The sequence below is a fragment of the Mauremys reevesii genome, linkage group 4, assembly GCF_016161935.1.
Source record: "Mauremys reevesii isolate NIE-2019 linkage group 4, ASM1616193v1, whole genome shotgun sequence".
Taxonomy (NCBI): Eukaryota; Metazoa; Chordata; order Testudines; family Geoemydidae; genus Mauremys; species Mauremys reevesii.
Window position 1 is genome coordinate 23,400,141 of NC_052626.1, and position 27,950 is coordinate 23,428,090.

Sequence of the window (27,950 nt, forward strand, 5' to 3'; positions counted from 1 at the left end):
GCTTCCTCTCTACTCCAAACTCAAACACAGACTAGAGGTTTAGTTTGAGTCAGGCTGTCCCCTGCCACTGAGGAGCTGAGCAGCCCTGGCTCATCATTGACCCAGTAAACTACTTGTCACATCATCCCATGCAGACGCCTCCCTAATGGACTCTGCAGGCATTTCTAGTCCATTCTGCCCTCACTCCTGACTCTAAGCATGCTGGGAAATGGTGTCTGATGGTTCTGTTAGTTGGTACTGTCATAGTCTATAGGACCCCCCTGGAGGCTCAATCCAGAGTTTTAGAAGCTGGCAAACTCCCAGTGAAGGTTACACTTGAAATATCTACAGCACTTGCCTCCAAGCATGCTACCAGACATCTAGTGGGGACTGATGTACCACAACCCCCACTTCGGGCATCACTGAGATGTCAGTTATAACCCTGATCTCAGAGATTCATACCTTTTTGAAACACTAAAACTTTTTTCTGACCTTAAACTTTTTCTGGAAGAGGGTAAAAGAGCAAGCCCATTTTGATGTTTTTAACTACAGCCATTCTTTTGAGTTATCTAACTGCAAAAATGTCATTTGCAGCAGTGTATCATCTTCATGTGTGAATACGTTAGCAGCTCAACCCAGTTTTTTTTCCCCCTCAAAATCTTCATACTGAGACAAAACCTGGAGAATTTCAGAGCAAACTGAGTGTATTGGAGAAGCCAAAAGAACTACAAAGCAGGAAGGGGCGCAGTATGGAATTTAAGGATGGGATCTTCAGTAATGTTCAACGTTGGTCTAAATTTGCTCCCAGTGAAGGCAATAGTAAGAAGTGCCATTGGCTTCAATGGAAGCAAGAGTTAGACCAATGCTGAGCATCCTGAAAAGCCCACCTGAAACTCAGTCTGAATTTAGGGCCTGAGCACGTAAACGGCTGAGCTTCTCCTGAGTGGTGCTCAGCACTTTGCAGGATCCAAACTCCTATGGCATATGCTACCCTGAAGTGTAGTTAGTAGCGTGCTCCAGAAATCCTTCACATTTAAAGGTTCTCTCTAAAATGTAAGATTTGTTAATAATAGCATATTGTACCTAAAATAGCACCTAGCATTTAATCTTTAGCAGCTGCTATTGGAAAGGTGTGTTTAAATATTTTAACAGTTTACATCTTCTTAATGTAGTTTTAGTTAGATATTGTCAAAACAGAATAAACTAGCTGCCATCCATGACTTCCACAATTTATATGAAGATAAAGTTTGAAACTCTTTTCTACTGCAAATATAGTTCTGTTGTTCAAGATAACTCCTGTTGTGCTGATTTGTAAGCTAACCAAGCAGTAGTACTAAGTCCCACTTGACCACAGATTTTTTTTTAATTGCTAAATAAGAGGTGTTCCACAACAGCTGGCTTTTAAAAAAAGGCGATAATTCAGGCAGTTCATAATAGATTTAATTGTGCATTGATTGCTCACACCTGGTGGTTTTTTGTGAAAGTTTTTGCTGAAGTGCTTTCGGAGAGTATGGGCCTTTATCCAAATACAGTAAGTAATTCAGTCTTGCCCAAGGCTACATGGCAGGTCAAATGTATTAAGACTTGATTGCAGATGGTTATTTATAGCTGGTATTAATAAAAACAAACTTACTGTTACAACCCAGAAAACAGATATCAACCAATCATTCTATAGTCTATGCAATCAAGGGACAATAAACTGTTTTTCGAATTAAAAACCTTCCACAGGAAACAGACTCTGCTAACTTAAAGTTATCTCCATTTGTTTGGGTGGCATATGATTCTAGCCTCAAATATTAGCTACATTTTAAAACTAGTGTTTTTTAAAAAAAAGATCTTTAGCAGTTATTTGTTTTATGCATTGCAGGAGCACCCAATCTTGGGCGAGGGTCCAATTGTGCTAGGTGTTGTACAAACAAACCAAAAAGAGGCCCTGTCCAAAAGAGTTTACAAACTACTCACATATCCACTTACATATAGACAAGCTCTGTGAAAGGTTTTGTGGAGGTATCAAACAATTAAGTGCAATTCCAGTGGGAATTATCCACAGATCACACACACCTATGTACAGTATTTTAACTACTTTAGCTACAGCACCAACAATATGCTACTCACAAGAAATTACTGAGAAAATTAAAACAGCACAAATAATATGTGAACAGGCTCTAACCAGCAAATAGATTAAATCCTGAGATGCTTATTCAGTTTGAGACTTTGCTGAAGTAAAATCAGAGTAATAAAAAATAGCTCAATATTATATAATTAACATTGTTATTTCTTTGTCACAATAGTGTATTTCTTGAGTGGTATTGTAGGGGTCTAGAGAAGGGGTTTGGGTATAGGAAGGTGCTCTGGGCTGGGACTGAAGGGCTCAGAGGGCACAGTTCCCAGCCAACGGGGGCTGCGGAGGTGGTGCTTGGGGCAGGGGCAGCATGCAGAGCTCCTTGGTTACCCCTATGCATAGGAGCCGGACGGGGGACATGCCAGCTGCTTCCCAGGAGCTGCACTGCACAGAGGCTAGCAGGAAGCCTGCAGTCCAGTCAGCAGTGCTAACCGGAGCTGCCACGATCCATTTTCGACCAGGCGTTCCTGTTGAAAACTAGACACCTGGTCACCCTAATGATAACATCTAGCAAGATTCAAAGCAGGGCTACTATGGTATTCAAATTTTTTATCAGTGACCTGGGAGAAAAATTCATTACTGAGAAAGTTCGTGGATAACACAAAGATGGGGAGAGTAATAAATGAAGGTGACAGAGGTCACTGATACAGAGCAATCTGGATCATTTGGTATGCTGGGTACAAGCAAACAATATGCATTTTGCTAGAGCTAAATATAAGGTCAAACATCCCAGAATAAGGAGTGTAGGCCTGTGACAAAGTTCCTCCTCTACCTTGGTGGGTCCTGCGCTTATTGGCAGATTTGCTCACCTCAGAGATCTTCCCCTCTGGTGGAACCCACAGTCCAGGTCAACTCCTCCTGTGTCTGATCAGGAGTTGGGAGGTTTGGAGGGAACCCAGGCCCACCCTCTACTCCAGGTTCCAGCCCAGGGCCCTGTGGATTGCAGCTGTCTATAGTGCCTCCTGTAACAGCTGCATGACAGCTACACCTCCCTGAGCTACTTCCCCATGGCCTCTTCCAAACACCTTCTTTATCCTCACCACAGGTCCTTCCTCCTGGTGTCTGATAATGCTTGTACTCCTCTGTCCTCCAGCAGCACACCCTCTCCCTCCTTGCACACACACCCCTTACTAACTGGTGGGAGGCCCTTTTTAAATCAGGTGTCCTGACTAGCCTGCCTGCCATAATTGAGTCTAGAAAGTTGTTAATTGGCTCCAGGTGTCTTGATTAGCTCGCCTGTCTTAATTGGTTCTAGCAGGTTCCGGATTGCTCTAGCACAGCCCCTGCTCTGGTCACTCAGGGAACAGAAAACTGTTCACCCAGTGGCCAGTATATTTGCCTTCTACCAGACTCCTGTACCCCACTGGTCTGGGTCTGTCACAAGGCCATACTTACAGGATAGGACACTATCCTGGAAGCAGTGACTCTCAAGAAGATTTGGGGCCCATGTTGGTTAATCAACTGAACATGAGTTTTCACTGTGACACTGTGCCCAGAAGAGTTAATGTAATTCTCAGATGTGTGAGCAGAGAAATCTTGAGTAGGAGGGAGGTTACATTATCTCTGTATTTGGCACTAGTGCAGACACTACAGGAATACTGTATCTAATTCCTGTGTTCACAAGTCAAAGATATTGAAAAATTGGAGAGGATTCAGAGAAGAGCCAAAAGAAGTATTAAAAGGATTGGAAAACATGCTATAGAATGGTGGACTCACTACTGATGCGCTCCTCATGACCAGGCATAGCACAGCAGCTCTTTCCTGTCCAGCACCTCATGTCAAGGTCACTCTGGTCCGTGGTGGTCTGCCTCTTCTCATGATTCAGCCCTCCAGTCAGGTCACTTTAAAATCTCCCCCCTGGCAGGAGGACAGAATAATTTGTTGGACTTTCTCAGGCCTTGTATCAGGTCTCTGCCCCCTGAGTCTAGGTCCTGAAATACTGACACCCCTCTCTCTGGGCTCTGAATTTCCCTTTTCGTCTTTCATCAGGAGACTTCACACCACCTTCCCATTGGCGGGTAGGGGAACCCAGGCCCACCTTGCACAATGGGTTCCCCTCCAGTGACTCTAGAAGCAGCAGGTAAAGTCTGCTTGTCACACCTTGCCGTTAGCCCACCTGGATTCTTGCCTACCATTAGTCTTTCTTCAGGCCTTTTCCCCTAGTCCCTTCCTGGGCTCTTTGTAACAAGTAGCACCTCCCAGGGCTTCTGCTCAGAGATCTGTTTCCTATCCTTATGTCAGGAGCTTGCTCCAATCCTGCACCTCCCAGGTATCTCCACTTTCTAGGGCCAAGAGAGGGACAGCAGAGTTCTTCCCTCTCTTATGAGTTGGGTGAAACCTTGTTATAGGACTAAGATTGATGGTGTGAACTCACTCTTCAGTTAACATAACTGTAAGCATAAACACCCCCCCTACGACAAAAGCACTGTGTGAACCCCCACCAGGAGTTTTTGTGGAGTATTGTTTTGGGTAGGTGTGTTATGCCTGCAGACACACGAAGAAACTGAGAAGAGACAGGAGAGCGCACACACGTGTGCCAAAAAGAGTAGCTAGAAGCACAGCAGCTGACCCTGGAAGAAAGTGAGGGGGAGGTTTTTGTGTCAGGAATGCAGGCTGAAGAGTGTGCTCTTGATGCTGAGAGCAAAATAAGTTGTTTCCTGCTATTTGATTCCTTCGGCAGTCAGAGAAAAGATCTGGTACATTTTTTGTAAATAAACAAAGCTATGTTAAAAAATGCTTAATTACCACCAATTTCTACTTCCGGCTGGAACACACACAGGGCCCCAGACATTGACTAGTGACACATCTCTCCCTGCAGTCCCTAAAACTCTAGCCCAAACACCCCTTAGACTTTACTGTCACTCTCTGTTGGGCATCACCACTTCCTAGTACCTCACACCAACCTTCCTCCAGCCCCAGGCTTCACTGCTCCGAGGTGGCCTCCTGGCTCAAGACCCTCCAGTTCCAATAACAGGCATCTCTCTACTTTTACAAAAAACCCCATTTACTGCCTTCCAGGATCACCTCCCTGTTCTTCTTTCCCCCCCTACCCTCTGCTCCTTCCTTTAAGAAGTCCCAACTCCTCCCCAGCTGCGTTTCATCACTAATTATGCCTACCACCCCTTCCATGTGCCTCCCAGTGGCCTAACTAGACTCAGGCTCCTGTTAGACCCTGATTAACAAGTGTGGGGTTTACACACCCTACAACACATGCCTTATCATGAAAGACTCAAGGAGCTCAGCGTGGGATATACAAAGGTCACAGGAACACCTCTTGACTTGGACTTGAGGACTTGAGTTAGGCTGTTAGGATCCCTATACAATGAATGGGGAGAGATAGATGCCTTAGACTGTAATCTACAAGGCCAGCATCCTAGGTGGGGACCTGCCTAAACTAGCCAATGGGAGATGCTAACCAAAGGGGTTTCCTAAGCCTGCCCCTCTTTTGGAGATAGGTGCCTCCCTGCAGCCTGGACTTAGGTGCCTAGCTGTGCTAGCGATCCACGAACTGCAGGGAGACAGGTGCTCAGCCACCTACGTTTCATGTGAGGCCCAAAACAAAAGGGGCAGGAAGGAGTAACTCCCTTATGACCTTTAGCCTAGTGGCTGTGGTACTCAGGATGTGGTAGGCCCCAGGTTAAATCCCCCTGCCTCAGGGAGAGAATGGGTTTGAACAGTCCACATATAACCTCTTAGGTAAGTACCCTAACCACTAGGCTATTAAGTCCTTCTAACACTTTCACTGGCCTAATTAATACTTAATTGTCTAATTAAAGTGAAAGAATTTCAATGGGGAGACTGACAGACTATTCCATCATCTACTGGTTAGGGCACTTACCTATAAGGTGACTGATACCTGTTCAACTCCCTTCTCCCTCTCAGGAGAAGACTTGAAGCTGGGGTCTCCCACATCCTGGGTGAATACCCTAACCACTAAGTGAAAGGTATGGTGTGGGGGGGTCCTCCTTCTCTTTTCTGTCTCCCCTTAAGTAAGCTCACCTGAGGTGCCTGATCCCATATGCATTCTCAGAGACCACATTGTGGATCAGGCCCCTGCATACAACTGAGGCGGACAAATGCCTGTCTTTCCTGGTTTCTGAATTGCTGTGGGCCTTAGATGGCAGATAGCTATCTGGATGCCTATCATGAGGCAGCAGTGCACATACTCAAGCAGGAGATAGGTGGCCGGGTGCCTAGAGAAAGGCTGGAGTGCAAATGCCCAGAGGGAAAAAAATCAGGGTGCTTAATGAATTTAGGCACCTACAGGGTGAGGGGGCAGCTGACCAGGAGTTTTGTGGATCACAGTGGTGCCTAAAAACATGACTTAGGTGCCTAAGTACCTTTGTGGATCACACCATCAATCTACCAAAGAGAAAGGGGTGACTTTATTACAGCCTTTAAATACCTATGTAGGGAACAGAAATTTGATAATTTGCTCTTCAGTCTAGCAGACAAATGTATAACATATCCAATGGCTAGAATTTGAAGCAAGACAATTCAGACTGAAAATGTTGTGCAAATTGTAAAAAGTGAAGGTAATTAACTATTGGAACAACTATCCAAGAGTTGTGGTGGATTCTCCATTAGTTAACACTTTAAAATCAAGGTTGGATGTTTTGGTCAGAAGGTCCAATGACCAACTGGCCCAGTGGTCAGGTCGTGGACTTACAGTTTCTGCCAGGCTAGACATCTCAGAAAGGGCCCCTGAATCAACGCAGTGCACTCTGATTGCTCCCCCAGAGGTTCGGTCACTATCAGGTGGAGGCGGGACAGCGTGACCCAGGCCCACGCATTCCACCCATCCAACCCAGTTATTGAACTACCCCAAATTATATTTTCCCCTGGGACACTGCCTAGCAGTCTGGAATGCCTCAATTTAGGGTGTGGTCACTGGTTTAGTAAATTCTCCTGGGTCTCTTACAGTAAGCCCAAGCCTGAACATCAAAACAGCAACTTTTTAGCCCCACAAACCCAAGTCATCTGACCCAAACCAGCTGCGGCCATGACACAGGTCTTTTATCCCAGTGTAGACATATGTGTTTGCTGGGGAAGGGAAAGGAAACATACTTTTAGTGTCCTGTTGAATCCATCTCATTTCAGGTTTTCAGCTACCAAAGCTATCATGTCTCTGCTGCCAGAGCAGCCTTTACAAAGATGTTGCCACTCCTGGCACAGCTCTCAGCATCAACCTTGCTTCCCAGTGCCATATGCAGCTCATTCTCCCCCTCCCCCTTTTCCTGGACTCCCCATGTTCTTTTAAACTGTTCCTCCACTAGGAGCATGCCCTACACCTGTTGAAAGGTGGGGCTTCCTTAGCCCAGTATTGCTCTATTCCCAGTCCTGGTTCAGCGTGGGGCCTCTAGACCCCATCTCACACCCTCCCACTCAGTTTCCGAGTCGCCGGGTCTATCTGGGTTGACTGTCCCCCCACACCGGTCTCATGAAAAAAAGTCCACATTTTTATGGTCTTTATTGGCTTGATGCAGTACTTCAAAGTGGTATGGCTGCAGGGACCAATTCCACCAGATGACTCAGGGGTTATGGTCCTTCATGGATTGTAGCCATTGGAGGGGCATGTGATCTGTCACTAGCTGGAATGGTTGGCCCCACCGGGAACAATGTAAGCCCACTTTACCACAGGAGCCCTATTCTCTGTCACTGAATAGGCATCTTCTTAGGACAACAGCTTCTTGCCGAGATATAGGATGGGACGTTCCTCTCCCCCTATTTCTTGCAATAGTACAGCTCCAAGGCTGACATCCAGTGTGTCCATTGTAAAGTGAAAGGTCCTGAAAAGTCGGGGTGAAATAAAACAGGTTCCTTCTTCACCAGCTTTTTTTTTTTTTAATCCCTGGAAGGTCTTGGCACAGGCCTTGATCAACCAGATCTGCCTGAGTGAAACATCTTTTACTAAGTCTGTTCAGGGTGTGGCTCTGGTGCCAAAATTGGGTATGAACCACCTATCGTGCCCCACTTGTCCCAGAAGCATCATATTTGTTTCTTCATAGAGAGGTTCAGGTATTTTAACAAGGCCTTTTGCCTTCCCTAATAATACACGTAGCCATGCTCCACCCACTGTGTATCCCAGGTAGTTCACTTCCCAGTTGGCTAATTGACATTTATCTGGGTTAGCCATCAGTCCAGCCTTGCAGAATGCTTGTAGAACTGCTGTGAGGTGTTTTATGTGGTTGACCCATGTCCCGCTGTAAATGATGGTATCATCAACATAAGCAGCCGCATACTATGTTGGCACAGTATTTTATCCATTAACCTCTTGAATGTAGCCACGACCCATGCAGACTGCAGGGCGTGATTCTAAACTTGAATAAGCCCAGGGGCTAGAGAAGGTCATCATCTTTTCCCTGGATTCAGGAGCAAGGGGGATCTGCCAGTTCCCCTCAGGTTAGGTCAAGAGTGGATATGTGCCTGGGCAGCCTCCAGACTCTCCAGCAATTCATCGACCTGTAGGGTTGAATTTGGCTATTGTATTCATTTTTCAAAAGTCAATGCAGAACCATGTTGAGCCATCCTGTTTGGGCACGAGCACTATCAGAGTTTGCCACCTACTGTGTGACTCCTCGATGACCTCTGTGACCAACATGTTCTGTAGCTCTTGTCAGTCTCCCACATTTTTTCTGGTTAATGGTTGCATGCTCTCTCTCGCTTTCCGGCTGCGTTCAGTCTCTATACAGTGGAACACTGGGTACATGCAGCCCGGTTGTTGCCAAAAATGCAGAGATGAATGTGCTGATGAGTTTGCATATCTGCTCTTCCTGCTCAGGTCATAAGCCTTCCCCAACTGATATGGTCCCCCAACTGAGGAACCATCATGGCACGGGGGCCACATTCAGGCTCAGGAGGGAATGGAATGATGATGAGTCCCTCCCATTCTTTCCATACCTTCAGTAAGTTGACATGATATATTTGGGTTGCTTTCCTCTTCCTAGGCTGGTAAAGTTCATAACTTCACTATTTCAAAAGGCCCCTGCCATTGGGCCAACAGCTTGGATTCGGAGATAGGTAGCAGAAATAGAACTTGGTCCCCCAGTTGGAACGCTCAGATACAGGTGCCCTTGTTATAATTCTTCTCCTTGTTGTGTTGCTCCTTCAACAAGTTCTCCTTTGCAAACTCGCCCAGGGATTTTTGCTTCTCTCTTAATCATAATAAATACTGTATTGAGTTGGTGGACTTTGACTCCTGCCCCTCCCACATTTCATGACTCAGATCTAGTATTTCCCAGGGTTGTCTCCCATACAAAAACTCAAATGGGGAAAATCCTGTAGGAGCATGGGGATCTTCCTGAATAGGGAAGAGAAGGGAGGTTAAGAGCTGATCCCAGTAACAAGAATGAGAGGTCATAAACTTATTTAGCATTGCTTTCAAAGTTTTATTAAAAATGCTCCACCAGCTGGCAGTCTGTGGGTGATAAATGGATGTTCTTAGAGGTTTCACCTTCAGCAAGTTGCATAGCTTCTTCAGTAACTGTGACATAAAACTGGTATGTGAGTATCGTTAGGAATCCCTATCCAAGCAAATACTTTCATCAACTCGGTGGTGATGACTGCTGCCTTCAGGTATCAAGGGTAGTGTGTAGTATAGGGCATTATCACTAAGATATATTGGTATCCTACTATGCTTTCCCCCCCCCAAAGGGCCTATTAAATCCATTCCTACTCTTTTGAATGGGGACCTACCATAGGCTTCTCTAGTACTTCTTCCCTAAGAGACCTTCCTCCAGCTTTCCCACTGACATTTGGGGCCTGCAGCACACTAGTTCCACACTTCCTGGTGGACATCATACCAATAGAATCTTCGGGTCACCCTTTCCAGTGATTTTCCCCACCCAAGATGTCCTCAACAGGGTATCACGTGGGCCAGCTTTAACACCTCCCTTCAAAACTTTTGAGGAATAAGGGGTTGCATCCAGACTTGCCCCATCTGTGGGTCTTTCACCACCTGGTATATTTTTCCTTTGTAATTTAAAGTGTAGCCATTGTTTCAATAATCATGGGTCTTGTACTTCATCACTGACCTGGGTGAGCTGTTAATAGGCCTGACTCAATGTCAAATCACTCTGTTGCTTGGCGATGCAGTCAGCTTGGCTCAAAAGCAGGTCTGAGTCAGGGGGTGGGGTGTGCTGGTCCTTAGCTCAAGCCCCTGCAGGATGTGAGCAGGGTCATTGATTGGTGATGTGGAACTATTACCCAAAGACGTTGATGTTCCTTCCCCTGGGTCATTGTCTCCAGCTAACCTGATCAGCTCTGGGGGTCTCCTCTCATTGTGTCTTCTGCTTCTCCCTCTTTCCCCTCTGGGACCTCTCCCCTCATCCTAATCCCATCAGTTCCCAGATGAACTACCAGTCTCACCCAGTTATCACAGGGTAGACTAAGTTCGGGGCCACCCCTAGGTGAGTGGTAGCTGTATGGTTCTGTATCATTATCTGGACTTACCTTGTGGGTATGGATGTACATCCCCATGGAGGTATTGAAGGAGTATAGTGCCCAAAGGTTCTCTCACCCCCAGCTCTCTCTGACCATTGTCTGACTACAGCCCATGTCTATTAATGACCCCATTAACCTATACCAGAACCACCAGTTTCTCCATCCCTCTTGCAGGCTCTGGATTTGACTACCAAAACCTGTCCATACTTACAATCTTTATACAAACAATCTTGTTGGCAGTGGACTGGTTGACTTCACATGAAACAGTTGTCTGACTGGGGCTTGGAGATGCACTCCAATTGAGCTCCAGGCAGAAGGGAACTTGCTGCCCAGGATTCTTGCTGATCGGCCATAGACACAGTGACACTTGGAAGGTCTGTAATGAATAAGGCAAGACACCGCAGGAAAAGAAAGGATAGTTAAGGCAGTTGACTGCCATGCTGGCGAATTGGATTCTATCCCAGCCTCTGCCACAGAGTTCCTATAGGATGCTGAGCATAACTGCTTAAGCGGAGCCTGTAAACCAAAATCTTCCACACGAGGTCACTAAACTGAATGTTCTTTGTTTTCTGGGTGCACAATGTGAGACACCTGGGACCAGATCTGCAGAAGTGCTGAGCGCTCACAACTGCAACTAAAGTTAGTTGGAGCTGTGCTATGAACAATATAGAGTACTAGAAAAATGCTAAGTACCACTTCTTGCAACTTCCCAGGAATCCTTTGTACCTCACAACTCAGAACCCTCCTCACAGGAGGAAACAGAATCAGCATTAGCAAATTTACCACATTGCCTGCTGGTGACTTATTACTGCTCAGCAGATTCATCACAGTAGCTTTACCTGTAACACCTCAGAAGACCTTTGATCTTAACCTAAAGTATTCTACTTTCATAGCTTTTAGAAAGCTCCAGAAAACAGAACAAACATTAACACTTGAAACTAGGGCCCAGCTCCAGAAAGGTATTTGGTCTCCTAACTTCCATTGAAACCTTTGTGGATCTGGGCCTAGGTGTCCGCAACTTGGCATATCTACTATTTAAGTCATTTTAATACAAACTTGAATCTTAAAATTTGGAACCAGATCTAACAAGCTTTATCAGATTGAATACATGCACTTAAAGTAGCAGATCAGTGTTAGTTAAAGCAAAAATTACAGAAATTATGCTTTAACTTGTCTTACGGGACATAAATAGTGCTGTATAAAAAATATATAAATAATGTCAGAGCTTGGATTAATCCTGGTAGCAGATGTCTCCCTATAATATATGTGTCCATTCACGGCCCCTTCATTTCAAGGCACCCATCAAAAAAGTAGTCAGTTTAACCCTGCCCTAATATACAGCCTGATTTTGACCTCTTTAACTCCTTGTAAGTAGTACCTTACTGCCCTATTCTTTTTGAGAGCAAGAGCAAGGGTGGCAAAATCAGGCCAATTATTACTCACTTTGGGTATGTCTGCTCAAACAGTTATTCACCTAAGCCTTGGAAAGACTGAAAAAGGAGCAGCTGTGAAATATTCAACCCTCAGGAGGCAGGAGAAACACTATTATCCTCACTGTGGCTTGTAAAAATCTTCATCTCTCTTCTTGGATACCAGGAATAGTGTTTTTGGAAGAAGAGTGTATGAGCCAAAAATCTTTTATGCTTATCAGAAGCCTCCGCTTTTGCTTCAGCTTTTAGAAATCCCCAGTTTTTGCAGATGGATTTCTCTTTTCCATTATGTTTTTCTTTCCCATAACATTATTACTTAAATATGCTAGTTGCAAAGCAGCTCTTCTGAGTCTGTCCCAGTCATAAAAGGATCTGTCATCTGCTACCTCAATAAACAGAAGAGCAGCTATTTGTTCTTGCAGGACAGTGAATTAATGTATTGTGCATAGTTAACGAGCAAATATCTTGGACTTGTTTGCAAAGTGACTATTGGTCTCAAAGTATCTCATGTGGTTCCTGGCAGCTGGGTTGGAGACTGTATTCAAAGTAACATATTGAATGTACTAGGCCAATAGTTTGCCTTGTAGAATAAGTGAAAACAGGTTATTACAGTAGTATGCATGGAGTAAGACCTCACTTGATATCAGGATTTGTCTCAGTGCCTTCACCCACAGAGCAGGATGTTAAGGAAACTGCTGTGTGGAAGAGCCTGGAGACAAAGAATCAATAAAGATATGAAAAAAAAAAAGAAGGCTCAGAAAGATGAATGATATTGTCAGGCTACAATATAATAATACAGTATTTCAAAATAGCAATCAGGAGGTTTTATCTGCATTTAATCAGGCTATTTATAGAGGAGGACTTTTCATGCAGGAAATAACATTGGCTGTATACTATAACTATAAAACTATTACTTTTAAGTAGACCATGCTGGTTATATTGTTTTAGCATCTAGTCCTTTATGGAGAAAAAATGATCACTGAACTGATAACATTTTCCATATTTCCCCCCACCCCAAAATTTACAATTTCTTATGCATGACAGATAACGTATGTATGTGTTATCACTGGCAGACTAGAAAAGCACACAATTTCCCATGTAAGTTAGGAATGCTGCTAATTCATTTTCATATTTATATGCCAGGCAAATAAATAAATTGTATAATCACTCATTATCTCTCAACCTTGCACTTGCGAATTGGATTAGAGTGACTACAACTGACATTGATTATCTGAGACAGGATGTTATTAAATCCCTTTGGGGGAGTTTTATAAGCCAAGATCTGTCACATTTGGAGCAGAGAGCATTTCTCTGTATTAACTTGTGTATGAGCAATTATGCAGGACTTACTAGCAAAGCACTGAAAAGCAACAGAGAGTAAAATTAATATTTCTCCATTGTGTACCAGAACATTAATTTGCTTATTTCCTTAATATGCTTTGGAAAGCACATCTGCACGAAAACTGCTAGCTGTGTGCAATACAGAATGCATGCACCTAGCATTCGTAGGGTAGGTTCTCTTCCCACATGGACACTAATGCTATATCACTTTCATTTTGCACCAGGTTTGGCAAAACTTACTGGTGCATTTTAGCTATATAGATAGATCTGTGGCAGTCAACTTTTCTTCTGAGTTTTGGGTTCATATGAACTGCAAAACTCAAAGACCTCATGTAAAGAGAGTCTCTCTGGGGCACCTTCCTAGCTGGGCAGGGGCCCTCACCACACTCAATTTCCACCACAGGGTTGGCCTAGTACAGGTCACAGCCAACTAATCCTGGTAGTGGCCTCGCTTTTGTGGGTCTGCTTACTTTGCTTCTGGGTGCGGGAAAAGCAAAAGCGTATGTCAACACAAACTAAGGCCCTCCTGGGGTCAACAACTGCAAGGCACCACCTTACTTCAGGAATGTCTGGGTAGCAACTTTGCTGGGGTCCTTATGGCTGGGTATAGCAACACAGAATCCTAGAATATCAGGGTTGGAAGGGACCTCAGGAGATCCTCTAGTTCCACCCCCTGCTCAAAGCAGGACCAATTCCCAATTAAATCATCCCAGCCAGGGCTTTGTCAAGCCTGCCCTTAAAAACCTCTAAGGAAGGAGATTCCACCACTTCCCTAGGTAACCCATTCCAGTGCTTCCCCAACTGCAACCGACACCCCAGCACACTCCCAGCATGACTATTCCATACACTTGCATAGCAACTTTCATGCAGACATATGGATGAAGTTTAAACTGCTGGCTGCAACTTTTATTAAATATAAATACAGGGGAGGGGCACTACCTGCCCATGACCTGTAATCTCCTATACCAAGCATTTAGGTGGTTCTAGTACAAAGGTTACAGAGCTCCTAGCATATAACCCGTAACTAGTTTGAGGGTTACAGGGTTCCTATCATATAACCTGTAACTCACACTAGGGAGACAGGGCACCTACCATATAACCCATAACTCAAGGTAGGCTCTCCTCAGCCTACCCCAAGGACCCACCTTGTTCTGAGTCCTACCACCCTCCCCCAGCCAGAAAGATGGTGACCTCAGCCCATGAGGGCTGCAAAGTCTCACCCAAGCACACAAGGGCCAGGAGGTCTCACCCAATCTCATGAGCCCAAGGCACCTCAGCAAAATCCCAGTTTTTATTTCTGGGAAACCATTTATTTTATCCTTTTACATACACTGTGAACCAGCCAAAAGGGAGTGCCAGCAACTAGCTTGGGCACTCCCCTAACCAGCCCCCTGGTATCACAACTCCTGCCCAATCCTTTCCCACACATTCCTTCGCCATATGTCAGCACCTCCATTTGGCAAATGCACACCAGGCATATCAGACTCGGAGGGCCTACTACCAGGGGATACCAAGCCCACAGTTAGCCCTTCAGCTGTCACAAGCCAGTGTTATAGACTTGTTGGGGCCATCACCAGTGGATCCCTATTGACAACTGGGTGAGCTTCCAGAATCTGTCAAATCAGCAGACACCATTGTCCACTCCTGGGACTTGCACTTGCACGAAAAAGGATGTTAAAACACATGCAGTATAAAATGAAGGCCCTTGCCAGTCTCCTTACCCAAGTTAGCAGAATGTCTATTTATAATATGGTCCATGGATCTGTGCATGGTTGAGAGCTGTTCCACAGGGAGGCAGCTGTGACATATTTCTTCCTTTGGGCCAAAGAATGGCTGCTTGTAGTATCTTAGGGTGGAACAGGGCTCAATTCATCACTGAGGCAGATAACCCCTGGGCCACGGGGATACCACAAACACACTCCCTAGAAACAGGGAGGGAGATGGGTATGGGAGAACTAAGTTTCAAGTTTACACCCAAATGTTTTGGGATAACAAGGTAGAAAGGGGGGCATGTAAAAGCTCAGTTCCATAGGTTAAAATGACGATATGGATTTTTGAAGGCTGTATGCTGGATTGCTAGCAGAATGTTTACCATGTGTATAGTTGACATGAATTTATGTAAGGTAATGGCAGAAAGGGTATCCAGGCAATAAACCCATCCAGGTAGTAAGTCAGTGGGTTTCCCTAGGATGCCAATCAGCACCCTAGCTACACCCACTTCTGTAGAGGAGGTGATGTGCCAGTGTGACAATGATCCTGCTGTATCCAAGCCAGCCTTATGGACTTGCCTAATATTAGGTGTGAGGAATCCCAAATGACTCTTTGGAACAATATGTGTGAAGTGGATTTCCCACAAAGTGGATTTCCCCTTACCTGGGGAAAAGGTTTGCTTCAAGCAAGTCTGTTTCAGCAGCCTGCCTCGGCCAGAAGTAACAGTGAGAGCAGGGAACTGATCAGTCAGACTATATCCCCATCCAAATGGAGTGAGACACTGGTCTCCACCCAAGAGAGGCAATGACTGGACAGGGGTGGCTCTAGGATTTGCGCCACCCCAAGCAGGGCGGCACGCTGCGGGGGGCGCTGTGGCGGTCGCCGGTCCCGCGGCTCCGGTGGACCTCCTGCAGACGTGCCTGCGGAGGATCTGCTGGTCCCGTGTCTCCGGTGGACCTCCTGCAGGCACGGCTGCAGATGCTCCACCGGAGCCGTGGGACCAGCAGACCCTCCGCAGGCATGCCTGCGGGAGGTCCACCAGAGCTGCCTGCCGCCCTCCCACGGGACGCCGCCCCAAGCACGCGCTTGGCACGCTGGGGTCTGGAGCCAGCCCTGACTGTGGAGCTGGAATCCTAAGTGTGGGTACCCTTGCCAAACTCCTATAGGGAAATACAGGTGCAGTTGCCCTAAAATTGTGACATATAACCAGGAGCCATTATCCAAAACACAAAGTTCAGGTGGCCTCATACCTGAAGTTCCATCAGTGTAATTTCTTGAGCCTCTTTAAGAGGCTCTGTCAGTGCCCTGATCAATTCCAGCTTCTCTGCAGGTAACCTAGAAACACAACAAACTGTGTCCAGTTCAATGCCTAGGTATGTTACAACTTTGAGTGGGACCGTCTGTTTTTTCAGTGGTGAGGGGGGAACCCCAAGGCACTCAGCTAGATTCAGAAGCATGTACTCACCATTGTCAGTCCCAAGTTTTCCTGCAAATAATAAGTCATTGAGATAGTGCACTAAGTGATTCAGGCCAATTGTGTATGCAATCGTCCACTCTTTTGTAAGCAGCACATGACGCTGTGCACCCCATGGGCATGGCTTTATCAAACTAGTAGTCACCTTCAAACTGAAACCCAAGCAAATTACAGTCTCTGAGATGCACTGGAAGCAGCCTGAATGCAGTATTGATGTCGCATTTAGCTAACATCACCCCAGGGCCACATACCTTGACTGTGGCTTCTACTGTATAAGATGAGAAGTCTCTCATCCAGCGTAGTGGGGGGGTCTATATAGTAATTTACTGATTAGTCCCAAGGGTAGGACAAGTAGTGAATAAACCTGTATTCCCCCTTCACCTTCTTCAGTACCACACCTCAGGGAGATATGCACAATTCCTGCATGGGAAGGGGCCTGCCACTCTTCCTGTAGTACTCTTTGCCCTTATGATACACTCAAAGGCTTTAATGGACTTAGAGTTCTCTGCCCTGCAGTGGCACCTCACTCCCACATGGGATTTGAAAACCAGACAAGAAATCCATTTTTTTGTTGGGGTAGTTCAGTAACAAATTCCATAAACCCCATCTCTTAATTGAAGAAGGAGCCTTTCCTGTGGTTAATGCTGGCCAAAAGAAGTTCCATGTGGCCCCTGGGAGCTAGGTAATGCTAGTCATTCCACACTCCTCCCCCAAACCTGCCCAATGGGTGCCAGAGACTCAGGGGCAGCTCTAGGAATCCGGCCGCCCCAAGCAGGGCAGCATGCCGCAGGGGGCGCGTTGCCGGTCCCGCGACTCCAGTGGAGCTTCCACAGTCATGCCTGCGGGAGGTCCACCGGAGCCGCGGGACTAGCGGACCCTCCGCAGTCATGCCTGTGGGAGGTCCGCGGCTCCGGTGGACCTCCCGCAGGCATGACTGTGGAAGGTCCGCCGGAGCCGCCTGCCGCCCTGCCGGCAAAATGCCGCCCCAAGCGTGCGCTTGGCGTGCTGGGGTCTGGAGCCGGCCCTGCAGAGACTTCAACGGGGGTGTAGAGGAGCCATCTCATGTCCCACACCAAGTATCTCCTTCCCTCACTACTGAGACTGCCCCCCTTTCACCGCCAGCCCCATCAACTTCTGCTACCCATGGAGGCAGGCGAGTGGCATTTAGGTTGCCACCAATTCCCTATTCGGGGGGAATTCTCCAGGCTGAATCTCTGGCTAGTTTAAGTTCACTTTGTGAATTGGAGAATCCAGTCCAGTGGTTTTGTGTGATCCCTTGTGAAGCTTGCAAGCCTTGCTCTTTCATTAGGAAAATGTTTGCGAGGTTTTTGCTTGGGTTTGTTGGGGTTTTATAAATTATTTTTTATTAAACTCATTGGTTTTGACAAGTTTCACTAGTTTTGGGGAAAAAAAAATCTTTGACTGAATTATCTTTGTTGCCTTTGGAAGACATTAAGAAGCTAGTTATTTAAATGCAGTCTCCAGTTATGTACCTATTGATCTTCAGATACAAAATGGAGGCTGCACTGAGACCTCTTTCAATTTTGGGAACTTAATTTGTCTTTCCCCCCCAATCACCACTTGATAAGAATGTCAGCACAGAAAGAAGTAATTAATTACTCATATGTTAATTAATTAAGAGGCACAGAGTGGGCTGGATAATCACAGCAGGAAGGCAAAGCCAGAATCAAACATAAGATTGACAGCTTGCTAAAAAAGCACTCAGCACAAATGTACAATAGAAATTAGACATTTCTCCTTGCCTCCTTTATTTATTTTCAGGTTTATCTAACCTGTAAGATAGTGTGATGGAGAAAAATCCACTGAATCTCAGGCTGTCCCTTATTTTTACATCCTCACAGCTGTCTGCCCACACATGATCCATGTCAGACTCCAAACTAAGAGAAAACAAGCTTCTCAGAGGCTGTGAGCTTTGCTCTTTTTATAAACCCTGTTACTGTCAAGTAAGTGGTAGACAGTGCCCGTCTCCTGTTCAGCTGAGGAGGGAAAACAAGGTGTACAAGCCCCCTCTCCAGCATATATACAATCCTGCTCAGCCAAGACAGACATTCCCTGATCTTGGGTCTGGTGCAGAACCAGCCCAGATGTCTTGAATACTTTCTTCTTTGCGCAAAGGGGTGGAAAGGGGGCATTCCTGTGGCTCCACCCTCTTGCTGGCCAGAGTAGGTGTTCAGGCATGTGCAGAGAGGAGAGGGAAGGAATGTAAACTACACCCTTTCAAAGGCTGCTGTAATTTACCCCATTGCCCCTCTTGCGCCTCAGATGCCTTCCCCTTTCAGAACAAGAGGGGAGCAGGGTTTGATTGTGCTGAGGGATGTCTCTGAGATGCCCCCAGTGCTAGTCAGTCCTGGGGTAGAGCAGTTTATGTATCAGCACCTGCTCAGGGCTGTGCCTAAAGCATCATCTATCCCTAACTAATCACAACAAGATTTCAGAGAAATAGGAATGTTTGCCTGAAATGAGTTACTGGTGGCTAAGCCATAGCACCTCACTTATTCTCAAACAAGAAACCTCAGCTGATCTTCTAAAATGACAAACTTCTCAATGTTTAATCAACAGCTGAAGCATGACAATATCTAGAAACTAATAAGCTCTTCTCTTATTTACACTAGAGTATTTAATTTTCAACACACCAGCATGGTTAGGTGTCGTTTCACTTATTATTCATTAAGATGCTAGAGTATTGGAAGCATACCAGACCACATCGCAAGATAGCAAAACTACAGCAGTTTCTTCAATCAATTGTTAATTGTGAGATGCATATAAAACTGTCCTGTGCATGGGTTACAACATAACATCAGCAAGATTATTCCCTCATCTATAGATCATATCGATTTTTCAGGGTTCTTTTAAAGCACTCTGATCAGATTCTTGTTAGTGGTGATACATAGCTAGCATTTCGATATGAGGTTAACATATGCTTTGCACAATTCTTCAATTTCAAAAGGAGAACTTTCATTTGATTCTAAGTTAAATGGCAGGCTGTGGCCCTTATTTTCTCAAGTAAAGGCATCATTCTGCTACCCACACACTCAAACAATGAGTATTATTGTTATCATAGGGTATTAGTCAATGTGCGCAAATCTTATAGTTGTATCTTTAATGGGTACTATAATCCAGAGGGATTATTTTCTTTAATTATATTATTTGCTTTGGCAAAGTCTCATTGAGCCAAATTCTGTTCTCAGATTTATCTACATTAATCTGGAATGATTTCACATACTTGACTGAGCAAAATTTTATTATGGTCCTCCTTGGGAATTATCTGAGGAAGGCTTTAGGTCCTCAGGATTTGGCACAAAGCTACTACTATAGTAATAAAGTATACTTACACAGTGCTGTTCATCATGGTATTCAAAGTGCATCATCTAGGCATCCCTTGCTTTTGAGATGTAGCTGTTGCCAGCTTCACTCTACTGTAACAGTAGCAATCAGCAAGGTTGTCTTTTACATCGTTGTTCCAGTTCTGTTCAGACATTCTCAATGCAGGTGCAGCAATTACACCCTGTTCTATATATGCATCCCACTACGTATAGAGAAGCCTATAAAAACACATGCTGATGGGTCATTCCTTATAATACTAAGTACTCTAATTATGAGCACTGGGAAGTAGGATATCCTGTACACGTTGTCATTAGCCATCAGATACACTACAAGCTATATAAACATTCTTGCTTGTTAAATATGAATAGTAATTAAGTGAACAAAATCACGGTCTTTGTTTCCATGCCAAGTAGTATTAGGCTGCATTTTTAGGCATGCAGGAGAACAATCTGGATTCAGCTTGTAGGGCCAAAGCCTATAGTTCTTACTCAGATATTACTCAGGAAAACCTCCCATTGACTTTAGTAGGAATTTGCCTAAATAAGGACTGAATAGAATACTGGGAAATATCCAGTCTTCCCAGTACTGCTTGATGTTAATGTTGGGCAGTGATAAATATTGCCCAGGAGTTCCTGTTGATGGTATGCCTACCTGTTGTCCTTTTGTTGGCTCTGAATCCACTTCTGCTGAGTGTTAATCATGGTTTATGTTGCTTGTTCAGGTTTATTCGCTTTTGTGTTTTCCATTTTCAGCAAACATTTTACAGCTATTTTTCTGCTGCTGTTGGATGTGCACAGTACATGGAATGCAGAACTTGAATCTCAGCCCAGATTTAATTAAACATACTACTGCCACAGTGCACAAAAGTTACTTTGTTGGCCCAATTGATACGAAATATAAATCTGTTTAACATCATGTGGTACAGTGGAATTATAAAGACCTAATTACTGAGTGGGTGCTGCTCTAATGAAGTCAATGAGGATGCACCCATTCAGACCCAGGGTGAGTTTGGTCCTACAAATTTTGTGTAAACTACAAAAAGGTCTCATGCAAGATAACCAACGAAGATGTGGGTTGAAGCATCTTGTGTGTAGATTTAGTATTGCTTTACAGTAATATAGTGTGAATTTCAATACATTACTTAAATATCTAAATTATGTCATAACCTGCTTGTAAACAGGTTGTCTAGCTAGGTTTCCACTCAGATGTCTTATGAGCCATACCTAGCCATGGTTTATCCTCTATTCATGCTGCAGGGTACGAAATTCCTGGGTGCCAACTTGCCTATGGCAACCTAGAATTCTCCAGGGCAGGCTCGCAAAATCTTCACCTACCCTCTGGGACAGGTAATTAAAAAGTGATGTTTTGTTAAGTTATGCTTTCTTTCTAACTTTCTCATGTCAGTAACTTGTTTCTTTTCTTCACGTCAGTCTTTAGTAGCTCACATCCCAACTATACAATATTTCTGAATCAGGGAAGTAGCAGCAAATATATTTGATAGTATTCTAGGTGATTGTCTCATGGCAGCTTGTAGTAATTATTGCCAATATGTATAAAAGCTGCCGCATTTTCAGATTCCTACTATTAGTCAATAACTTTTCTGTCAGTGTGGTTATGAAAATACATTCACATTTCATCCATTATTGATGCAACAGTAATTTGACCAGGTTACATTTCTTAATTGCCAATGTTTATATATTTCTAGATCTCTTTTGTTCTTTTTTTTCCCCTTGGGCTCCATGAGTCAGGTTCTCTCAAAGCAATAGGTGCATAGATGATGTAAGCCCATCATATCCTTTCATGGAGCAGTCATGATTAATTTTAGCTTGATGTTCCTATATAGCACACAGTATAAAGTAAACTAATGACTTTTTCCATTTTTTCCACATACTTGTCTTTCATTTTCTCCTACTATCTCCATGGATTTCTCCTTTGTTCCTTTTGCTGGTATCCACCCAACATCATTAAAAGTTGCAGGTACCTAGAAGTGAAACTGTTCACTCATCCTATAAAATTTTCACTGGGACAAATATTCATAAGACAAGAAAATGATGATAGGTTTACCCTTAGGGTTTACCTTGCATATTGTTGCAATATGCAGATTTTCCTCAAAGAAGTGTTGTGGTTTCCCAACCTTACAGAGATCTTAGTGCAAGAAAGAATGTATATAGGATTCTTCCTATAATATACAGTGTGCCAAGTAGTATCTGGGGTACTGAAGAGTAGGAATAGCCATTCGACATTTGGAGAGAAGTAGACTTCCCTGAGCGGCAAACATGTCATATATTGGGGAAGCGGTTTAAATTACAGTAGATATTTTCTAATCCTTAAATTCACTGCAAATGACTTCTATTTTTACCATGGTCCAGATATGAGAATAACTTTGCTTCATTGGCATCTCTGCTTCTTGTCATGGCTGAAACCAGGAAGTGACCAATGAAACAAATTAAGCAACATATTTCCACCCTTATAAAAAGAATTTGAGTTTCAATTTGATTTGATGTTTGGGAATTCATTTTAATCGGAACTAGTTTGCCCACCCATAGTGTAACCATTCAGCATGATCTTACATGTGTTACTTTTTAAATGGATTACTGTCATAGAGTTTGGAGGACTTGACTGTGGTATAAGGTACAGTATATAGTAGTCTTGGTTTATGACCAGCTAAACAGTTTTATTCTTATAATGCCTGCTAAGCACACCTGAAATTCACTCACTGCCCATTTGTAGTTCTTAGTTACTAATAAAAATGAGCTTGCACTTAGGGGAAAAAATATCACAGCTGGATTTCAAACACTCAAGTTTTAGGGTATTCAGATCCTGGATTTTGGATCAGGCCATTTCTAGTTCCTCCAAAAATGTTTAGCAACTTTTAAATGGAGCAGAGTAAGCCTAAAAGATGACGCTAATATTATTGCATGAGCATCTGAAAGAACTGCAAAATGAACCAACCATGCAAAAATACTTTTGTGATGATAAAACCTAAAAATAATTATGAGTTTCAAGGTAAATACTCCCAAATCACATGCAAACTGTTCAAAACTCTTAGTTCTTCAAAGAGTGTCTGGAAATCTCACCAGAATCGGCTTTCTGGTTGTATTTTAGGAGTTCTGCTTCTGGTTGGGACTAGGAAGTGCATAGGTGTGTGAAAATGAAAGATACTAGCTATAAAAGTTGTCAGAACATGTAAAATGTGGGCAGATTGAATTTTATCAAACCTGGTTCACCCATGATTTAAAAAAAAAAAAACACACACTCCAGTCACTTCATAAAGAAAAGTCTCACTTCAGAGAGCACAAAAGTGGCCCCTGTACTAACTACAGTACTGTAGGCTGCATTTAAGTAGTAAGTATCTCTTGGCAAAAGGCAAATTCAGGCCATTTCAGTCAGTCTCTAATAAAAACATGTTAAAAAATTAAGCCACTTTAATTAGTAAATGAGTTCTGCAGCCACTGCCTGAGCAGGGCTGATGGAGACAGAATGCCTGTGCAGGAGCTTGCTGTGCAGTGCTTTTCACACCTGCTGATGAACAGTGCCGCATGTGCTCACCTGAGCATCTGCTGCCAGATGTTAGCCTTTCTGATGCTGTACAACAATCCCCTGCTTGCTAATCTGGCTCTCTCCACTGTTAAGGGAGAGCTATTGACTAGTACTTGTCCCCAGTGTATCCACATAGGAGAAGACAGAATTTAGCCCTATGCTGAAAAGCCAGCTGAGCTGAGTGTGTAGAATAAAACTACCCACTGCTCAAATAATAAGTCATGACACTTGGAACTCGGAGAACAGTTGTTTGAACTGATTTCACAACATGCTGAGCAACTTGCTAGAGGTGTACTCATTTAGATTCTTGCAGAATAGGAAACTTGTCAGTTTGCAAGTCCTAAAATAGTGCAGCGTAGCATCTAAAACAAAGAGGTGAGGATCAAAATAATGAACCAACGATGACAGCACATATCTGATTTGCCATAATAGCAAGTTGATCACCCAGCTGAAAATCATTTGCAAATGTCAGCAAACTGAAGATATTTTTAAATATTCAGCTACACAGATTTCATTCAGGTAACATTAGAGGCCATTTCTGCCCCCAGGTAAGCTCTCAATACTCCCATTCAACTCAGGAATTATTGTACACGTGTAACTGAGAGCAGCATTAGTTCCCAAGGTATCTGAATTACTTTTTACAGGACATAGATTGTTCAGGCTAAATGATGTTCTTTAGCTCACCTCATCAAGCGTTGGTGTTCCTGGTGTCTATGCACTGGAGATATATTGTGTTGCCAAAAACCTTGCACAAAAATCCCTATTATTCATCCTCTTTCTGACAGCATGCTGCTCTGACTATAGAACACAGCCATTGTGCGTTGGAGAGCATAGAATAACAAAGAACAGTCCTATAGCAGCTGCCAGTAGAATTTCAGCAGTTACCAACAGTTACCACCCAAGATATCTGAAATGCCACTGTTTACTTTCTAAAGATTGATCCCAGTATATTCACATTTTAGGTACAACACAAATTGCTTGTGTGACTTTTGCCATGAAAGGTGACCAGAGTGCAAGTGTGACTAATAAAATGGACAACCAGTTAATGAAATTGATTAATATATAGATACACTCTTCATACAGAGTATGGGAGGGGAAAACATTGCTCTTTCTAACTCCTCCTTCCAGAACCAACCTAAGATGTCTTCTCCTAGAGCCAGAAGCATATATACATAGCTACAAACCCTCTGTAAGTGCCTGGCATGAAACAAAATTTGATATTTTCCATTGTTGTATGCAGTGTTGTTGTAGCTGTGTTGTCCCAGGCTACTAGAGAGACAAGGTGGGTCAGGTAATATCTTATTGGACCAACTTCTGTTGGTGAGAGAGACAAGCTTTTGCGCTTACATCGAGCTCTTCTTGGAGTGTGGGTACTGAGGATGTTTCCCAGACCTGAAGAAGAGCTCTGTGTAAGCGCCACAGCTTGTCTCTTACCAAGAGAAGCTGGTCCAATAAAAGATATGACCTCACCCATTTTTTCATGAAACCAACAGCCCCCAGAGAAGCAACCAGATGCAGGTAAGCTTTAAACCAAAGTAAAGAAAGCAGGAACAAGAAGGAGAAAAAAAAACAGAGGGGAAAGAAGTTGCCAAATGAGGGAGATTGTACCCGTCCACCTAGCAAGTTCTTTGAATCTGGCTGCTTTATCTGAAGTAGGACAGGAGTTGATTCTCTTTCCTTATGCCACATCATCTTTCCATAGATCTTCCCTGTCCTTTTAAAGGAAGTGATAAAAGAAGAGATTCAACGTGCCGCTGTACATGGCGCTTCACTGATCCTTACGACGTGCTGTATTCTGACAGGCACGCAACTTTCTGCTACCGAAAAGGAACATTTGAGACAGACACACAACAAAATGAGGCAGTGTGTGGGTGATCAAATGAGCTTCTCCTTAGCAAAGCCATAATAGTGTTTCAATGTAGCTGCCAAGCTATTCTAGACGGATCAAGAACAAACAAAGAAGAAAAGTAGAAAAAGAAGGAAGAACCATTAACATTATTAGAATATAGAGTTATATGTATGAGAGCTGATGTGGCAGGTCTTCCTTAGTAATACCCAAAGGGAGTGGAGGAAATACTTATTCTTAACTGCAAGCCAAAGCAATCATTAACACCCCCTGTCTCCCCATCCCAGAAGTTGTGTTAAGGTGATTTGGTGTGATTTAGGGATGCTTTATGAACTGCCTAGAGAGCTTCCACTTTGCTTACAAACTGTAGTGGCAAAATAGAGGTCTACCTCTAATTTTGCTATCCCCATTTCTTATTCCCTTGATATTTTCTTATTATTATTATTCAGGACTTACTAGCCTGGATTCCCTAGAAAAATAAAGGACAGATCACTGGGTGTCTCTCTCTGACATTGGAGGATATAAAATGTAGTCAATGTTCATACAACTTAAACTGACTTGCTACAGTGACAGGCAACTTCCCAAGAGTCTTTGTTAGGCAAGTTGAGCTATTTGTTACAAATAAATGATCTGACAGACTCAGCCCTTTTTTTTCCTTTCTGAATCATCCTTATGACTACAAAAGTATTTTTGTTTTTCCGCACATTTTTACCAAATAGTTTATGCAAACATATCAGCCTTTGGGATATTAGCAAATAACTGAAGTGAACAGTTTGTGATGCTCGATAAGCGATTGCTCATCTAAGTCACCTGGATTTTTTTCTCCCTGATTGGATGACTGGAACTTTTAAGAGAGGAGAATAGAGAAAAGTAAACAACAAGAAGAGAATACCTTTGTACAAAACCCAGTATCACACAAGTGTAGTCGTTCTCCAGTTACACAAATAGTTGCAAATGGGCAAAACAACCACTCACAATCTGAATGCATGTTCACCAAGTGTGTGCACTGCAGCATTCACTGTAGTTAGTAAGATGGGAAGCAGGCTCACCTCTTTTCTCTACATTTCGTTCTTCTCCTGCATCTTTTCTAGCTGTTCACCCTTTTATTTTCCCCAAACACACAGGCAAATTCAAACGTGATGTAAATTAGACACCTTTACTCAAGCTCCATTAGACCTATGTGTAACTAGGGTTTGGCAGGAAACAATTCCCTTTCATGAATAATTTCTAGGTGTCGCAGAATGGTTTTGTTCCAATGTGGAACAAAAACAAGAGCTTTTAACATTTTTCATGAAAAAGCAAGAGAGAGCTCTCAGAATAGCGAATAGCCTGGTGGTTAAGGCTCTCACCTGCAATGTGGGAAATCAGGTTAAAGGCCCCACTCCTAATCAAGGAGCACAGGGACTTGAACATGGATCTTCCAGTTCTCAGCCAAGCACACTAGGCTATTGGCTATTCTGGAGTAGAACACAGTCTCTTCACACCTTCCCTAAAGAAATTCCATCCTGGAGCTGAGCATTGTGTCCACTGAACTCTAAATGTTTCCACAAAACATTTCAGTTTTGACAAAATAGCATTTTTGATGGAAAAAAGTTTCCATCAAGTTCCACATTTGATAGAAAATTTGACCCACTCTACTTACAACCCTTTGCTAATGTCTATTTAAATATATCAGTTGCTCTAAAAATTGCTGAGTCTAGATAAGTAAATCAGTTTAGACTCTAAAGAGAATCTAATTAGGATAGTTTGCAGGGTGGGGGCAAAAGAAAGTATAGATTATGATAGTTTAGACTTCCTCTATACTGACTAAGACTTCCTTATTGTTTGCAGTGTTGTTGTAGCTGTGTTGGTCCCAAGATATTAGAGACAAATTGGGTGAGGTAATATATTATTGAATCAACTTCTGTTGGGATGCAATGGCTGGCACTTGGCAGGAAAGGCCGCTAGTGGTATGGAAACTTAGGCTCTCCCGTGCCATCAGGATCTAGCCCAGAGCCCTGTGGGGGTAGCCAAGGTTAGGCACCCACCACAAGCACCTTAAGACAGTCCTCCCTGGGCCACTTCTTACCCCTCCATGCTATAATTTAAGCTTTTTCAGTCTGTAACCAAGATAATGTAGAACAAACATAGTACCTTTAGTCAGTCTGGCTTCTAGCAGATCAGGTCCTCTCTCCTTAGAGGAGCAGCTTCCATGTCCTTCCTTAGATGCTCCCAGGGCAGGTCCTTCTCCCTGCCTAGTCAGCCCCCTTCTGAGCTGTCTGGGTGCCTTTTAAGCCCCACCTCGACCTGGCACATGCTCTGCAGGTGCAGCAGGGTGGGGTTGATTTGGGCCCAGAGTTTTTCCTTAACCTTTTCACTCCTACTGTGGGGTTTATACACCCTGTCACATGGGGAAAAGAGAGAAGCTTTGCTACACAGAGCTCTTTCAGAAGAAAGCTTGAAATCTTGTCTCTTTCCCCACCAGAAGCTGGTCCAATAAAAATATTACCTCACCCACGTTGTCTCTCTAATTAGATGTCTTTAGTCACTTTTGACTTAAGCCACTAGCCTTCTGATTTTTGTGTGTGACACATTCATCTTTCTCTCTCATACATACAGCCTCATCTCACTCAGATATTTAACCCTCAAAAGTGTCTCTTCAGCAAAACTGGCTATCTTGTTAATAAGAACTGAAAATGCATTTTGAAGACTCTGGATACAAATCAAGTTAACAGAAATATT

General features: G+C 43.7%; 1 protein-coding gene and 1 long non-coding RNA gene across 6 annotated transcripts in view; one reads left to right on the forward strand and one right to left on the reverse strand.

The window, feature by feature from the left end:
* Positions 1-27,950, forward strand: part of BEGAIN (brain enriched guanylate kinase associated) — a 243,835-nt gene that overhangs the window by 101,482 nt on the left and 114,403 nt on the right. For 2 of the 3 annotated variants that reach the window (XM_039533111.1, XM_039533112.1), the window contains one exon: positions 21,100-21,189. The exons of the other annotated variant lie outside the window; for it this stretch is intronic. In XM_039533111.1, coding sequence (XP_039389045.1) covers positions 21,100-21,189 — 90 coding nt within the window. The remainder of the gene's footprint in view (positions 1-21,099; positions 21,190-27,950) is intronic. 3 annotated transcript variants of the gene reach the window in all.
* Positions 7,458-27,469, reverse strand: LOC120402769. 3 transcript variants are annotated; one of them, XR_005597282.1, is made up of 4 exons: positions 27,363-27,469; positions 10,755-10,919; positions 10,135-10,259; positions 7,458-9,255 (listed from the first exon to the last, which is right to left on the reverse strand). It is a non-coding gene; the product is annotated as an uncharacterized LOC120402769 (long non-coding RNA). The 3 variants fall into 3 exon arrangements; XR_005597281.1 differs by having other exon boundaries at positions 7,458-9,401; XR_005597283.1 differs by lacking the exon at positions 7,458-9,255 and adding an exon at positions 9,410-9,584.